Source organism: Poromitra crassiceps, assembly GCF_964638095.1.
Source record: "Poromitra crassiceps genome assembly, contig: HAP1_SCAFFOLD_261, whole genome shotgun sequence".
Lineage (NCBI taxonomy): Eukaryota > Metazoa > Chordata > Actinopteri > Beryciformes > Melamphaidae > Poromitra > Poromitra crassiceps.
In genome coordinates, this window is record NW_028152136.1 from 21,443 (window position 1) to 37,896 (window position 16,454).

The window sequence follows — 16,454 nt, forward strand, 5'->3', positions numbered from 1 at the left end:
TGTTGCTACATAATTATTACTGCAATATAACTTGTGCCCAGTTTATTTCCATTTAAGTTGGCACTCAACACCCGAGTCCTGCAGGTTCAGACAGTCAACAGCGTCAGAAAGAAATGTGTGCTGAATTGATCGTACTCTAATTTGGAAAATAACGTACCGGAAGTTGATTATCAACGCTGCTAGCTATCGTCTACTCTACAAAGTAACCCCTTGTATTAGCTAGCTAGCCGTTAGTTTAGTACTCAACTTGTTAGATTAATGCAATTTTATCACGGCAATGGTAGTCCTCGTGTCATGAAATGCTAATTTAGCTAATTGGCTATGTTAGTTAACACCTAACGTTAGCCCGTTAGCAGGAATTCTGAACGTGTTTTCGTACCCAACGTTACCTTGGATAGAGGTAAACAAGTCGCACAGCCTTTACATCCGAGATAGACTCCAGCCCTGACATGGTGAGTTTAACATTAAGAGCTTTGGACAGGAAAGTTAGACCAGCTAATGTTATATAATGTCATTACATCAGTTAAGGGGGGTTTCAAAGTCTGAGACTGTGGGCCTCCCCTCAGACAAAGCTTGGAAAAAGGACCATGAATGACTACGTTTACATGCACACAATATTCAGGTTTTTTCCCCCATATTCGGAAAATGACAATATTCCGACTAGTGTCTGGGATCAAATAACTATGTGTGATAACTAATGTGATATTTTGTTCACTTCCATTCACTCATCCACTGAAATTGTTTGGGGAGGCCAGCTTCCCACTTTGAAGACCTCTGGCATAGGGTTTTCTTAAAAGCCAGTTGTTGACTATTGCGGGGACAGTTACCTTTTTGACCCCAAAATAGGTCTCTTAAGTGAAGGATTTCTGAGTGGTTTTGTGTCTGCCCTGGTATCTGTCACCTTTTCACTATCCATGAGTTTGGATCCTCCTGCCCCCCACAAAATCTTGCCATGTCAAATCTCATTCGGGTTTTATACATTGACAGATCCTGTCTCGTGTGAAGCCAGCCGTGGGAGGAGAGGCACCAGCAAGTGCCAATGAGAAGAGGAGGAAAAACAAGACCAAGATCCCCCGCCTGGAGGAATACCTGCAACTGAGAGACTATCTGGGAGCCATGACATTGTTAGAGGTACACACACACACACACACACACACACACACACACACACACACACACACACACACACACACACACACACACACACACACACACACACACACACACACACACACACACACACACACTCTCTCTCTCTCTCTCTCTCTCTCTCTCTCTCTCTCTCTCTCTCTCTCTCTCTCTCTCTCTCACTCACATGGGAGTTTAGTTGCTATTGCAGTGTTTCCTTTAACATCATTGCATTAATTGCAATTACAACACTATAATTGTTAATTGATGATACCATGATATAGATACCAAACAAGAGCAAAATAAGGTGTTTTGGTGGTTCAAACTTCAGTAGAGGTTTTGACTGACATGGGTTGAGTAGATACTGGCTGAAATTTAATTTTGGTGCGAACTATTGCCTTAAACTGCAACACCTATTGGATATGATCCTACAATGGGCCCACTTGCAAACGGATATGTTTCATAATAACCAAACATTCCCCCCACACTGTACTGCTGAAGTCCTCCCAAACAGAACTAAGAACCTTGGGGTGATCCTTGACAACCAGCTGTCTTGCTCAGCCTACATTGCTTCGACAGCATGCTCCTCCTGTAGGTTCTCCCTGTACAACATCCGCAAAATCCATCCGTTTCTCACGAGGGACGCAACACAACTCCTGGTCCAGTCACTTATCATCTCCCGCCTGGACTACTGCAACGTGCTTCTGGCCGGCCTACCTGCCTCTAGTCTCACATAGTCAGACCCACCGTTGACGTCATCAAGCTTCCAGCGACGGTAGATGATATCATCTACGGCTGCCCCTGCGAGACTAACACTGGTACTGGCCTACAGGGCAGAGTACACCAGACAGCCCCTCTGTACCTACAATCTATGGTCAGGCTCCAAACCTCTCACCGCTCCCTCCGCTCCTCCACCAGTGCAGGACGCCTCGCCCCTCCTCCGCTACGTGGGCTCAAAAGTTGCTCATCTCGTCCCTGGCACCACAATGGTGGAACGAGCTCCCACCTTTGGTCAGGACGGCCGAATCACTGCCCATCTTTCGGCAGAGACTAAAAACACACCTTTTCAGGCTCCACCTGGGCCCTTCTTGAACTAACATATCTCTCTCTCTCTCTCTCTCTCTCTCTCTCTCTCTCTCTCTCTCTCTCTCTCTCTCTCTCTCTCTCTCTCTCTCTCAAAAAACAAAACTTCTTTACCACTCTATTCCTTCAGGAAGTTGTAGATTGTGTTGCATAGTTGATTTCTCTATTGTTGACAAAAATGTGTTATTGTAAGTCGCTTTGGATAAAAGCATCTTCCAAATGACCTAATGTAACGTAATGTAATGTAATGAAGTGTATTGTAATGAAGTGTTGCGGCTGTTGATGTGTTGCTCTGTCCCCACCAGTTCCAGAGAGATATTGGCGAGCGAGAGGAGCATGCAGACCTCTGGATTGGCTACTGCGCCTTTCACTTGGGAGATTACAAGAGAGCTATGGAGGTAGTTCTTCGTGTGTGTGTGTGTGTGTGTGTGTGTGTGTGTGTGTGTGTGTGTGTGTGTGTGTGTGTGTGCATGAGTGAGTGTAGCTGGGTGTCGAAGAAATGGAACACGCGCACAAAGGTTTTGCTGTGTAAAGAACATAATTTATATACTATGTATTATATGTGTTATTTACATAACGCACATGATTATATATGTATATAATTGATGTTTGTTGTTTTGACAACTTTTTTGTGATATCCTGATTAATTATTTCATACTGTATGCTTGTTAGTGTACTGTATGTTTTGATTTGTCAAATAAAGTAATTAAGTAATTCATTCATTCATTCATTCATACATAATGTCCTCACTTAGCTTGATTTCCCATATTTGTTCCTGTCGTTTGCGTGGTTCCGGTCACTCTCACAATGTGTCCTTATCTTGTTGTGACAGGAGTACAAGTCTGTGAGCGCGCAGGCTGAATGTCCTGCAGATGTGTGGGTCTACCTGGCCTGCACCTTGTTTCTCCTGGGGCTCTACAGAGAGGCTGAGGAGGCTGCATCTAAAGGTAGGCATGAGCCGAGTGCACCAGCTGGGCGTACGCCTAGGTGTAACGCCACGTCCGACGTAGAACTCAAAGTTACGACTAACTTAATTTTATGACTAGTGCACCATGTAGTCTTAAGCCCTGTATGCGCTGCACCTGGGTGTAACTTTTACGTCTGGTATGGAGCAGGCGTCAAAGTTACACCCAAGGCGTACTCACTGACAGCTGTCTCATCTTGATCTGCGCTGTCGGGACTGACAGCTCTGTGTGCTGTCAGTGCCGTTCAGTCCTGTGATGCAGGGGAATCTTCTCCAAAAATATCGATCGATATGTGCTGTCAATGGACGTTTTGGGCGCAGGACCTCTGCTCGTCGGCGGGTTTTTAAAAGCGCTGTTAAATTTAGCTGTGAGAACGTTTCTATGCTTTGAATACAACTCTATAAGTTTGAGCTGAGTTGGAGCTGTCTGTCAGCTGTCTCGAGCTCGTCTGAGAGAAATGTGTTGCTTGGCAACAAGCACGTATTCACGTGAACGCGCACGTCCGCGGCCTAAAGACCGGGCGCATCTACGACCATGGTAAGTCAGGGTTGGTGCACTCGGTGTAAATTCAAATCACAACGTCGGGCGTAGCTAAGACCGGCGTAACAGTTAAGACCTACTTTTTTACGCCCAGCTGGTGCACTCGGCTCTGACCTTTGGAAGAACTCAAAATGCTCTTACTCCAAATCACCCTTCTGTATTGTAAGACATTTTTCACAGCAACTTACAGTGCTGTTCAGTCAGGTGTGGGGTTGTTGGGAGCCACGTTATGATGCTAACAAACCCTGCCTCTTCTTCTCATGTTTTGCTGTTAAACTCCCATTTGGCATCTCTTGTTCTCTGCAGCTCCAGTGTCTCCCCTCCAGAATCGTCTCCTCTTCCACTTGGCTCACAAGGTAGAAAAACCTCCAATGTAATATATACAGTACCATATACAATACAGCAGTGGTTCTCAAATGGGGGTCCGCGGCACTTTGCCAGGGGGTCCGCAAAAGTTTGCAAGTAAAAAAAAAAAAAAAAAATCTTTTTTTTTTTTTTTTTTTTTTAATAAAATGCTACATGTTACTTATTCCTTCTCAAACTACTTCCTACATGGTGCTAGTCTATCAAAATATCTTGGCTGTCATTGATTGTGTTGCATAGTGGTTTTCTGTACTGTTGACAAATTGTGATATTGTAAGTCGCTTTGGACAAAACAAAAGTGTCCGCTAAATGACGTAATGTAAATGTAATAAATATATATATATTTTTTGCAAAATCTTCATAGTTCAACGAAAATAGTTTATGCTTTAAATCTAAAATGGTTCATGGATTACATTCTAATAACAAACCTATCAAATTAAAAGTCAAGCACGTTACCGTGGAAACAATTAAGCTTAGCCCAAAATCACAAATCAGAATGAGGGGGTCCCCGGTATATTTTCTATCTTGTAAGGGGTCCTTGGCTGAAAAACATTTGAGAACCTCTGCAATACAGTATACCAGGGCTTCTCAAACCTCCAGTGTAATATATGCCCCCCGGCATTTTCACATTATCTAATGTTGCCCCCATTCAAAAAAGTTTGGATACCCCTCTGTTAACTTATAGGCAATCATTTCTCCACTAATTCATGCCACTATACTGTTCTATTGAATGTGTGTACTACTTAGTTATGTTTAACTCAAGTTATGGACATTGATTTGTCCGTGCATTTTACTGGCATTGTTCCAGACCTTTAAATTTGTGTAAAATTCACAAGTGGACCTTCAATAAAAACGTTTGAGTCCCCCTGATTACGTTTCCTCTCTACCATGATGACATCACTTATACTTGCAAGTCGCTACTTCCTTCCTCTGTGTGTCTCCATCTCAGAGATAAAGCTGAGGATTCTGCAAGAAAACAGTTGTGAAATTCATTAATTAATGAATTCATCAGAGATGGTTTTCAAATGTTTCTCAGTATTATTTCTGAAACAATTAATGTTGATTTCCTTATGGAGATTCAGGTTTTCCTGCATTTCTTTCTACCATCCTTTTCATCTTTTTCTGTGTGTCACCCTGATCACATCCGTACATATTTCATTCATTGTGTGTTGTCCGTGTCTCAGTTCAACGACGAGAAGAAGCTGATGGGTTTCCACCAGAACCTGGAGGACGTGACGGAGGACCAGCTGAGCCTGGCCTCCATCCACTACATGCGCTCCCACTACCAGGAGGCCATCGACATCTACAAACGCATTCTGCTGCAGAACAGGTCTGTCCTTCTGTCAAATAAGAGGGGAAATACCTCAAAGAAAGAAATGGATGAGAGAAGAGTGTAACTCCAAGGAATGACAATCAAGTGCCGTCGCAGTTGTTAGTAGCTTCCTCTAAAAACGGAAAACATCTTTAGTGGCACAAAGGATATCACCACGTTTATCTCAAAGATCGATCCCACACTTGTGTTGCATCTGCTGTCCCAGCCAGGTGTGTCGTTTGATTTTGCTCAGCAGATCTGCCAACCCTCTGCTGCTCTGAACATTTTATGTTGAAGTGTCAATTAGCCTTTAGTTGTCTCACTTCTTTTTTTTTTGGACTGCCCACAGACAAATGGCAAAGATATCAAAACCTGAATATTGCCATGCAATAATTTGCACATTTTCCTTAGCAAAGACTTTTGAGTTCATCCCGCACTGCCAACCCATGTTCCAACAGCCTTGGTGTCAAAAAAGCAGGAGATACAAGTTCATTGAGTTATAGACTTTCAGCACAGTCACACATAATATATAAAGCTACATAATAAAACATAATACTGTAGAATCTAGATACAACTGTGTATAATGCAGTGGAGGATCCATTCAGCTTGTGTGCTCTTACTACCATGTATAGTACAAATGCTTCTTGCTCCAGAAATGAACAAATCTAGTCTAACTTAAAGGAAAAATTCATCCTAAAACACTTTACCACAATGAAAAAAGAAGAAGCTATTTGTGATGGATGCTACATTGTATTCTTGGGTCTAGTTTGCTGTGTTTTTCTTTTTCCCAGCGATAACTGGCAAAGCATAGGCATATTTCTAGTGCAGTTACAATGTGTAATATGAGTGTAATAGCAAGAAATGCTTCAGCTATGTAAAACATCAACAGCAAACAGCAGGTTAGGGTGTCAGTCCCTCACAATCAAAGCAATGGCTTTTTTCCAGACTCACTGTTTTGCACCAGTGTTCAACAAAGCAAGTTCAGCATAGTCAGCCTTATTTTTGCATTAACCAAAGATTGGCGATCCCAGATAACCGGTCCCACATAGCTGGTTATCAACTGGCTCTGTCAACCCAGCATTTACCTATCCAGCTATGAAAGAGGCGGAGTTTGTAACAAATGGCCAATCACATGCAACATGGACAGACCTATGGGACAGACCCAGAGCATCAGATTTAATATGAGATATGAACCTATTGTTCCCTGTGAGGGAATTGGGTCATTGCAGCAGCAAAAGTAATACAATTCAGCAGGAAAATGAAATATGATATGGGCACACAAAAAGAAAGCAATAAAAAATACACTATAAAAAATTGTGGGACATTTTCAATACGTAGTAAAAGTGTGTATGGGAAAGAAATGGTGTTCTCTCAAGATCCATTATTGTTATGATCCATAAATTAGGGATGCACGATGATATCAGCATGGTCACACATGATTTATTTGCAACAGATACGCCTTTCACAGATGCGCTTCATCAGATTCATAAAATGAGTGAACTCACAGACATTTATTTTTATTTTTTTAAACAAATATTTCTGGTGATATGACCGATTATATGACGCTTTAATTATAGTCGTCTGTTTAAGTAGGATGAATCTTACAGTTTTGTTGGAAACAAAACTTGACGCCCCGCGGCAGGTGTGATCCCATCTTAAGATGGTCTCTGGTATTAATGTCTGCATCTGCCAGTGGGCCATCATGATAAGAGTGTAGGCATAATGATGTGTTAATTCCACTACAGGAGAGACTTGATGTTCTCTGAAATTAGGTGGGGAAAAATGTGCGCATATATCGGCATCGACAATCAGCCAAAAGAGTTGGAAAATATCGACATCGGATATTGGCAAAAAATCCAATATTGTGCATCCCTAGCATAATAATAATAATGTGCAATACAAAAACATTCTAAGAGTGAAAGTAACAGTGTTGCTGCTGCCAAAGGTAGAGAGGATTGCTGGAGGAAAAGTGCAGACACCTCTCATTGATACAACTGTCACATAGAGAGGCAAAGTGAACGTCACTTCCTGCTTCAGCACTGTACCAGAGATTTTCTTCTGCTATTTATTGTCCCATAGACCTTTCGTTAAATGCTTATAAAAATAGTTTTACTTGGTCAAAACAAACGGTTCAGCTATATTTAGAATCAAAACTTAAAAAAACAAGATAGAAAAAATATTTTCTTTAAATCCGCAATCATTGTTTACGTTTTAGTCTGAGTGAAATGTTATGCGGTCTCTCCTGTTTCTAAATATATCTGAACCGTTTGGTTTGAACAAGTAAAACTATTTTTATACGCATTTTACGAAATGTCTATGGGAAAATAAATGGCGGATGAAAATCTCTGGTACAGTGCTGAAACAGGAAGTGACGTTTCACGTTGGCTCTCTATTGAGGCTGTGAAAAGATTTCATATTCACAAAGTCAGCCTCACGTTGCCCAGGGCTGTGGGGATGGAATCCCATCGTGGTCTGTTGCATTAATCACTTTCAGAAATCCTGCAAAACAATTTCAGTGCACTTAGTAAATGTAATTCACTGTAAAGACTGTGCTTATAATATCAATCACCTTTTGAGCTCTGCTTTGGATGAAATACAAACACCAAGGCAATTCTTTTCCCTTGATTTTGTGCTGAACTTACTATTCGAGCTCTTTCCTGGCTCTGGTGCAACACTTAAATGAAGTGAAATTAAGTGTGGCCAGACGACTACTGGGCTTTGAAATTTGCTAAATAGCCAGTAGCTAAAACTCCACGCTGGGTGTTTCCCGGGAAAAAATACCTCCGGCACACAGTGAAGTGATGAAAAATGAGTGAGATGGATCTGGTCTTTCTTTTCAGAGAGTTCCTGGCCCTGAAGGTGTACGTGGCTCTGTGCTACTACAAGCTGGACTACTACGACGTGTCCCAGGAGGTGCTGGCTGTCTACCTTCAGACCATCCCCGACTCCACCATCGCCCTCAACCTCAAGGCCTGCAACCACTTCAGGCTCTACAACGGCAAGGCGGCCGAGGTACGCTGCATCCCAGACCGTGTTGTATTCCTCCTTTACTGTGACAAGAGACTCTCTCTGAGGCCATTTACACCTGGCACTAACATGCATTTTCTGTGATCAGATTGCAATCGGATAGTGCTTGACCACTTGAAAGTACAGGTGTAAATGCCCCCAAGACACATTGAAGAGGGATTGCGATCTGATCGGCCAAGCCACCGCCGGAGGTGGTCAGGAACGCATTGTGACCACATTGAACACAAGTGTAAAATGCAATGTGTCCTCAATCCGCATACAGCACCCATTTTGGGTGATCAGATTGCAATCAGATTGCAATCTGATCACCCAACGCCAGGTGTAAATGAAATCAGGCTAATGTGATCAAGCACTATCCGATTGCAATCTGATCACAGAAAACGCATTTGAATGGCAAGAAACAAAAACAAGTGACAGCTAACTTACATCGAAGTATTGACCTTTTCACCTTGTTAACCGTTTTTTCCATGTCATACAGCTATTTAACAATATGCAGTACTTTTTTTCTTTCTTTTTACCATTTTTATTGTACCGCATTCATATCAAACCCACATTCCATTTTCTTCCTGTAATAAGTAGGCGTACATAAAAATTCCAACCAATAATATCATGTTTTAATATCATATCATGTTTTTGAACAAGCATTCTGACACACCTTCCAAAAGTGTTAACCCTAAGTGGAAATGTGGGAGCGACGGGCTAACGATTTTTTTGCTATACTGGAACTGTACTATGTTTTTTTTAACCCTTTCATGCACAGTTGATGGTAACTGCTTGGCTTGTAATGTGTTTGGGAGGAGTTAACTGGGCGGTGGGTTTGAATGTGTGCGCTCTCTTTCTCTCAGGCGGAGTTGAAGAACCTAATTGACATCTCCTCCTGCTCCTTCGAGTTTGCTAAGGAGCTTATAAGACACAACCTGGTAAGCTCTCCATTAACTACCAGTAACTCTGTGTGTGTGTGTGTGTGTGTGTGTGCGCATGCGTGCGTGCGTGCATGTGTGTTTGTGCGTGTGTGTGTGTGTGTGTGTGTGTGCGTGCGTGCCGTGCATGTGTGTTTGTGTGTGTGTTTGCGTGTGTGTGCGTGCGTGCAAGTGTGTTTGCGTGTGTGTGTACATGCACACATTTGCATGCATGCATCTACAGTACTTGTTTTTTTGCTCTTTCCTCCCTGCCTATCTCTGATTGTCTTCTGTGTTGTGTTGTTTTGTGTTTTCTGTGTGTGTGTGTGTGTGTGTGTGTGTGTGTGTGTGTGTGTGTGTGCCCGCTGTACGGCAGGTGGTGTTCCGTGGTGGGGAGGGGGCGCTGCAGGTGCTGCCTCCTCTGATCGATGTGATCCCAGAAGCCAGACTCAACCTGGTCATCTATTATCTCAGACAAGGTGTGGTCATGGCTTTGAAGCTTCCCTGGGAAAAACGTTGAGATTTCTATCTAAATACATCAAGACCTTTTTTTATGAAATGAGAAATCCACTATTTGATAAATCACAACTCCTACAAATGATTGCTTGCATAAAAGTGAATCTCATATTGAGACCTTTGCTTTACAAATGCAATCACCTACGGTATACAAATATTAATGAGTGGATCTGAGGTGACAGTTTTCTTGTTCAAAATACTGTGTGATCGGTTTAAAGTGAGCTGGAAATAATGCAATAATAAAGTACTAATACACTCACAGAAATCATTTCACCAAGTTTGATATTGAAAACTCAGACCCAAAAAGGATTGATACACTCACTGAAATCATTTCTCCAAGGCTGCACGTTTGCATCTGGGAGACTGTTGCCAACTTTGGTTGATGATGGACAGTATTTACCATGTTTTTCAAAGCACGGTGACATGATAATGAAAATTTTAAACGGTACGTTATCGTAAGGAATTTTATCACACGGTTATCATTAAAACCGGTTATCGTTACATCCCTACCCACAATATGATATTATCATGATACCTAAGTCACGACACGATATTATTGGGATTTTAAAAGATCAATGCAATATTGCCACGCAAAATACCGCGATGCTATGCTGTAGTGATTTCTCCCCCTCCCCTACTCAAAGTCATACTGGCAGGACTAGCTGAGTCAAAAGCTCCTCTCCTATAGTATAATATAATAATAATAATATAATATTGTCAAATATCTCTTGGGGGTGATAAAAAAAAGAAAAAGCAGACAACATTCCGTTTTCCTTTGCCCAGTCCTTATTTAGTCACATTTTCAATTCTGTGCCCTTGCTTTCATGTTGCAATGTTTTTGCAAAGTGTTGGGTTTTAGAAGAAACTTAATACACTCATTCTCGTTTGACATTTCCAGATGACGTCCAGGAGGCTTACAACCTCATCAAAGACCTCGTGCCAACCACACCTCAGGTGATGATTCTACATGAGCCTGAGGTTTAACACCAGCTTGCCATCGGCTTTTATTTGTTTTAGCTTTAGCTGCCTGATGCGTAGATGACGGCTAGTCTTCCTGGGGTCCAAGACAACGATACACATGACATGACAGACAAAGAATAAAACAAAATGCAAAAACAAGATACTAAAAAAATAAAATCATATAAAGATAAGAATAAAAGAAAATGAAAGAAAAGAAAGGCGAATAAAAAGCAAGATCTAAAAACTAAGACAAAACACTATTGCATGGTCAGCTAGCCCTCCTGCTAGCTAATGGAGCTAAATGTGAACATATATTCAGTACATTTCTTTGTATTCTTCAAACTTTGTACTCTTCAAAGCAAACATAAAAGCGGATGAAATAAGAGATCTAAGTATCAGGATAGTGTATGTGAGTGTCAGTAGGTTCTGAGTTTCCTTTTAAAAGCAGCAGTAAGGTTTCCCCCTCTGATTGTGTCTTTTTCCTCAGGAGTATATATTGAAAGGAGTGGTGAATGCTGCACTGGGACAAGATATTGGATCGGTGAGTGTGTTCTGCTAAATGACGAGTTGCATGTAAACTGCGAGGCAGTGAACGTGCGGCTAATGTGTGTGTACTGTGCTCATCCCTTTCAGAGAGCTAACGTGTGTGTGTGTGTGTGTGTGTGTGTGTGTGTGTGTGTGCGTGCGTGCGTGTACTCTTACCTTTCAGAGAGATCACCTGAAAATTGCTCAACAATTCTTCCAGCTGGTCGGAGGCTCGGCCAGCGAATGCGGTAAATTGAATAGAAATTTGATCAGTTTCACTGTTAAAGGAAAAATGATTTTTTTGTGTGTGTGTGTGTGTGTGTGTGTGTGTGTGTGTGTGTGTGTGTGTGTGTGTGTGTGTGTGTGTGTGTGTGTGTGTGTGTGTGTGTGTAACACAGTGTTTTTGTCCTTTCAGACACTATCCCCGGCAGACAGTGCATGGCCTCTTGCTTCTTCCTCTTGAGACAGTTTGAAGATGTGCTCATATATCTCAACTCCGTCAAGGTTAGCTCTGCTCAGTACCAGACACACTGTTCATATATCTAAACTAAAGGTTAGCTCTGCTCAGTACCAGACACACTGTTCATATATCTAAACTCCATCAAGGTTAGCTCTGCTCAGTACCAGACACACTGTTCATATATCTAAACTAAAGGTTAGCTCTGCTCAGTACCAGACACACTGTTCATATATCTAAACTCCATCAAGGTTAGCTCTGCTCAGTACCAGACACACTGTTCATATATCTAAACTCCATCAAGGTTAGCTCTGCTCAGTAGCAGACACACTATGATGTGTGTGTGTGTGTGTGTGTTCCTGGGTGTATGGATGCTCAACATCTTTGCGTGGGCCAGAGGGCAGGGTTTTAAAAACACTTTTCTGTTTTGCAGAGTTACTTTTATAACGACGACACGTTCAATTTCAACTACGCTCAGGCTAAATCGGCGCTTGGCAACTACAAAGAGGCAGAAGAGGTACCGTGCACGAGTAAAAACATGAATAATTATGTTCAATAATGATGGTTATTAATTAGCCTATGTCTGCTTAATTTGTGATGTCTGTTTCAGGTTTTTCTGCTGATTCAAAGTGAAAAGATCAAGAATGACTATGTTTACCTCAGCTGGCTGGCACGCTGCTGTAAGTAAAGCAATGTGATAGTAATTCTGCCATTAATAATATCTTTAATTGTAAATCCAACTAATAGCTGCAAGCAGCCCTAAGGCAGCCATGAATAGCTTAGTCATTATGATTTATTCATGAAGAAAATACTGTCAAAAGCAATCTGTTGGGTGTAAATAATGTCAGAGAACTTGGAGAACATATCAATAAGGTGCACTAGCATTGATTAGTGTATCAGAATAGTCTATTGGCATGAAAGACTTTTGCATAGTAGTATTAGCAGGCATCCTAAAGTATAATGAGCTATTACAATGGCTATTACCATATTACCTATTGGCATAAGTAAAAAATTATATGCAGTTAAAAAAGATCATACTGTAAATACAGCAACTTCTGCTGGTGATCAACTGATTATTAAATCCAGTATGTGTTTGTTTGCATCATTGATGTACACATGCCTCAGTCTGACATAACACATTTTGGCCACTAACTGTTGCCACCCACTGGCCGGCCCATGGCCTTCTTATTCACAATGAGGATACAATTCAGATAATTGTCATAAATTCAATATTGAGATACATTCTGAATATTAGACAACTTTATATTCACCTTTTTGCTGTTTTGGCGCAATTTCTTAAAATTTGTACTAAGATTAATCAGACTAATTGTGAAAATACAGAAAAAAATATTTTAATTTGATATGATGAAACTGCATACAGGTCACTTATATAGTGTTTACTGAATATGGAATATGCAATCATGAATGAAACACATTCAGGAAAGCCATAATATTTCCACACAAATCAAAACAATGCTACATAAGAATAAACCAAATGGGTAGAAAAAAATGAACTACCTTTTGAGAAATGGACAGCAAACGTCCGGTCACCCTGACCCTGCAGTTTAGACTCTGGAATGGATCTCATGTTTCACATCTTGAAATCAGTTCTAAAACGAACAGGCAACCAGTGCAACACTGGGAAAAGAGGATTACTGTAATAGAATCCTATCTGTTAGTTTTAGTTGACAGGCTCGCTATTGCATTTGGCACCAGCTGCAGACAGGCGACTTTTATTTTATTTTATTTTCTTAGACAAAGGTGAAAAGAACTGTGGTCTGTCTACACCAGATGCTGTAAAAGCATGGACAACTTTCTCAAGCTCAAGAAAACAAAAAAATCACAATCAAACATCGCTCCCAGATTTCGAGTCGCAGGCCTCTAAAGAACCCATGGCCACTCTTGCGCACCTCGACTTCGCCTTGTGCCACGCTCAACAGCTCTAAGAAATGGAAATATCCTTTAAAAAAGATTTTTGTCCTCTTCTTGGTTTAATCCAAATCCATAAAACATGCCCGCAGATCCTTTAGTATGTTCCAAATTTGAATCGGTAGCAGCCACCGTAACACAGACTGTGAGTGTGAATGCTGGAGTAACGAGAGTTCCTCTTGTTCCTGTCAGACATCATGAACCAGAAGGCTCGGCTAGCCTGGGAGCTCTATCTGAAGATGGGCACCTCCTCCGACTCCTTCAGCCTGCTGCAGCTCATTGCCAACGACTGCTACAAGGTGACGTCCTCCTCTGCCTGCTGCATAGTATCACCTGTGCTGACCACTCTGCCACTGTTAAAAGGGAATGTCTTCATCTGTCTGTTCCTGGGTTAGAATACTCTAATTAACTGGTTCCCACCTTTTTCTTTGGTCTTATGTACCCCTTGAGCTGTTTTACCATGCCAATAGTACCCCCTCACTCATGCGTGTTCTTTGTACCGCATACAAAATGTATTTGTCACTGAACTGCCGGTGTTTGTGCTTAGCCTCCCCCCCCCCCCTTTTTTTGTCACCTGACTCTTCTAAACCTGAATCCCAGAGCGATATTAACTGGACGTTTGAGCCATTTATCCATGTTTGCTAGCTAGTTGGTTTGCATGCAGTTTTGACTTGCATGAATGTGACCTCCTTTCAGAGTAGACTCTACTTAGTTGACACCTGCCGGGGGAAGGGGTGGGGGGGGCAGTTGCGGCATGCACGTACCGTTTTGGCAATGGGTTTATGAAATTAGTTTTTAATAGTAACAAAAAAATCATTTTGGAAGGAAATTGTAATCCCCAATCTTTCCACAAGCTGCTAAAGTACCCCTGGTTTGAAATCACTGCTCTAATTTATTCTAAGGGGAGGGGCTCTCTGAGACAGCAATTTAGTGCCTGCTTGAGCTCAGACATGTTAAATATGTGTTTTTTTTAATTAAAAAAGTATATATTATGTAGTAGAGCCTAGTTTGCAGAACTACTATTTCTCTTCTGAATCACCATACCGTATTATCATACACGAGCGCATTTTAACTTGGCTGTTAACACTGTTAAATAGGGTGTCATCACTCAACACGCCCTCAACACTGTCCTCGTCTTTTATAATGAAGCCACAGGTGCGGGCGGGTTTCACTATCATGCATATACCGGTAGTGCTGCTTTCAGTGGAGATAGAAAGCTCATTTGCATAGGAATTGGTTTATTTCATGCCTGAGAAACTCACTGGCGTGTTGCGTCCCATTGCTCACTATTCCGTCCCGCTGGTTTCAGATGGGCCAGTTCTACTACGCGGCCAAAGCGTTTGACGCACTGGAGAAACTGGACCCGGGCTCCAACTACTGGGAGGGCAAGAGAGGCGCCTGTGTCGGCGTGTTCCAGCTCATACTGGCAGGCAGGGAGTCCAAGTACGTTTGTCTCTGTATTATATTTTGAGTCTTGTTTTATTGGTTTTTCTTCATAGCTCATTCTACTCCCTTGTCAAAATGATTGATTGATACGACACATGAAAGATGTTCTTGGTCTCATGTTTGGTTTGTTTGTTTCCTTGTTTGTTTGCTAGGGAGATACTTAAAGAGGTGGTGTCCCTGCTGCGAAACTCTGGAAACCCCCAGGTTGAATACATCATCAGAGCGCTGAGGAAGTGGGCCAAAGACAACAGAGTTCTCATCTCATAGGAACCTCCTCCGGCTGTGAACTTCAGCGTACTACACGTCAACATTATGCATTTGTCAGCAGCAATTATCATAGTGTGTTTTGGTCTTTTCACCTGTTTTGTTTGATGTATCTAATTATATATGAATATCTATGCCAATTGAAACAAAGGAAGGTGGAGCTATTAGGCAACAAGCTATTTATTCTGTCCTCTACAGTGGTGTTTTGTATTGAAAAGGTGTCAATTTTGTACCATATTGAAATTCTGGAAGTATATTTGTATTGAAAACATGACTGAAAAGGGGCATTAAATGACATTTTCTTTTTTTATGACCTTTGCCTTGATGCCAGTGATGAGTTTGTATGGTTTTGTAGTGCAACAGCCTCCCTGTTTATATGGACAAACTTCACCTGTGTGCTGTGTTTCAACTGGCATGAGGGTGAGTAGTAGATGATGACGACAGAATTATCATGTTTGGGTGACCTGTTCCTTTAAAACACAATTTACTTGACACAGTTTATTGCAATTCGAAGTATGACTCATATACTAAAACTGTGTCAACAGGTGGCCCTGGCCAGCAGCGGTGGTGGTGGTGCACCTAGTACTATAAGTTTAGTCGGGGTGGGTAGCCCAGAAATCCAGTCATCTGGCCTGTTTGCTTCCGTTTGGGATTTCATGTTTGCGTGTGTGTGTGTGTGTGGGGGCCATTGTAGAAAAATGCACAATTCAGCATTTTCCTGAATAGATGGGCTAAGAATGCCATCAAACGAGAGCTGCGCTGTTTCTTTTCTGAAGCCGAGAGGAAACCGTGCGCGCACCTTTTTGTCTGGTTTTGCGTTGTGCGCAGACTTTGCATTCAGCGCTTGTCCTTCACTCAAGACACTTCTTTATAAAGGTCACAATATTAGTACCCATCTTATGATAGTCTTGTTATTATCGCCTGTTGTGATAAGAGGCGGGTTTAGTCATGGGGCAGACGCTGATTGGACGCGCTGACCCACTTTTGTCACGCTGCTTCCGTTTTGGCCGTACGCGCCTGCGCAGCGACCCCTCTCTGAT

The 16,454-nt window shown here is 41.9% G+C and overlaps 1 protein-coding gene across 1 annotated transcript; it reads left to right on the forward strand.

Annotated features, from left to right (window-relative positions):
• Positions 1 to 355: 355 nt before the first annotated feature.
• LOC310770924 (intraflagellar transport protein 56-like) lies at positions 356 to 15,658 on the forward strand. Its single transcript, XM_083663623.1, has 18 exons — positions 356 to 452; positions 988 to 1,131; positions 2,517 to 2,609; positions 3,044 to 3,158; positions 4,023 to 4,072; positions 5,264 to 5,409; positions 8,232 to 8,403; positions 9,264 to 9,338; positions 9,694 to 9,796; positions 10,732 to 10,787; positions 11,281 to 11,334; positions 11,503 to 11,566; positions 11,734 to 11,822; positions 12,209 to 12,292; positions 12,386 to 12,455; positions 13,897 to 14,003; positions 15,014 to 15,147; positions 15,303 to 15,658. The coding sequence occupies exons 1-18, from the start codon at positions 450 to 452 to the stop codon at positions 15,415 to 15,417; spliced, it is 1,674 nt and encodes a 557-aa protein (XP_083519749.1). The 5' UTR covers positions 356 to 449; the 3' UTR covers positions 15,418 to 15,658.
• Positions 15,659 to 16,454: the final 796 nt, after the last annotated feature.

Excerpts from the sequence above, each read along its gene's own strand:
- LOC310770924 (XM_083663623.1), top strand. Across the intron at positions 4,073-5,263 it reads TCTTCCACTTGGCTCACAAG|TTCAACGACGAGAAGAAGCT; the intron begins GTAGAAAAACCT and ends TCCGTGTCTCAG. Across the intron at positions 12,293-12,385 it reads ACTACAAAGAGGCAGAAGAG|GTTTTTCTGCTGATTCAAAG; the intron begins GTACCGTGCACG and ends TGTCTGTTTCAG.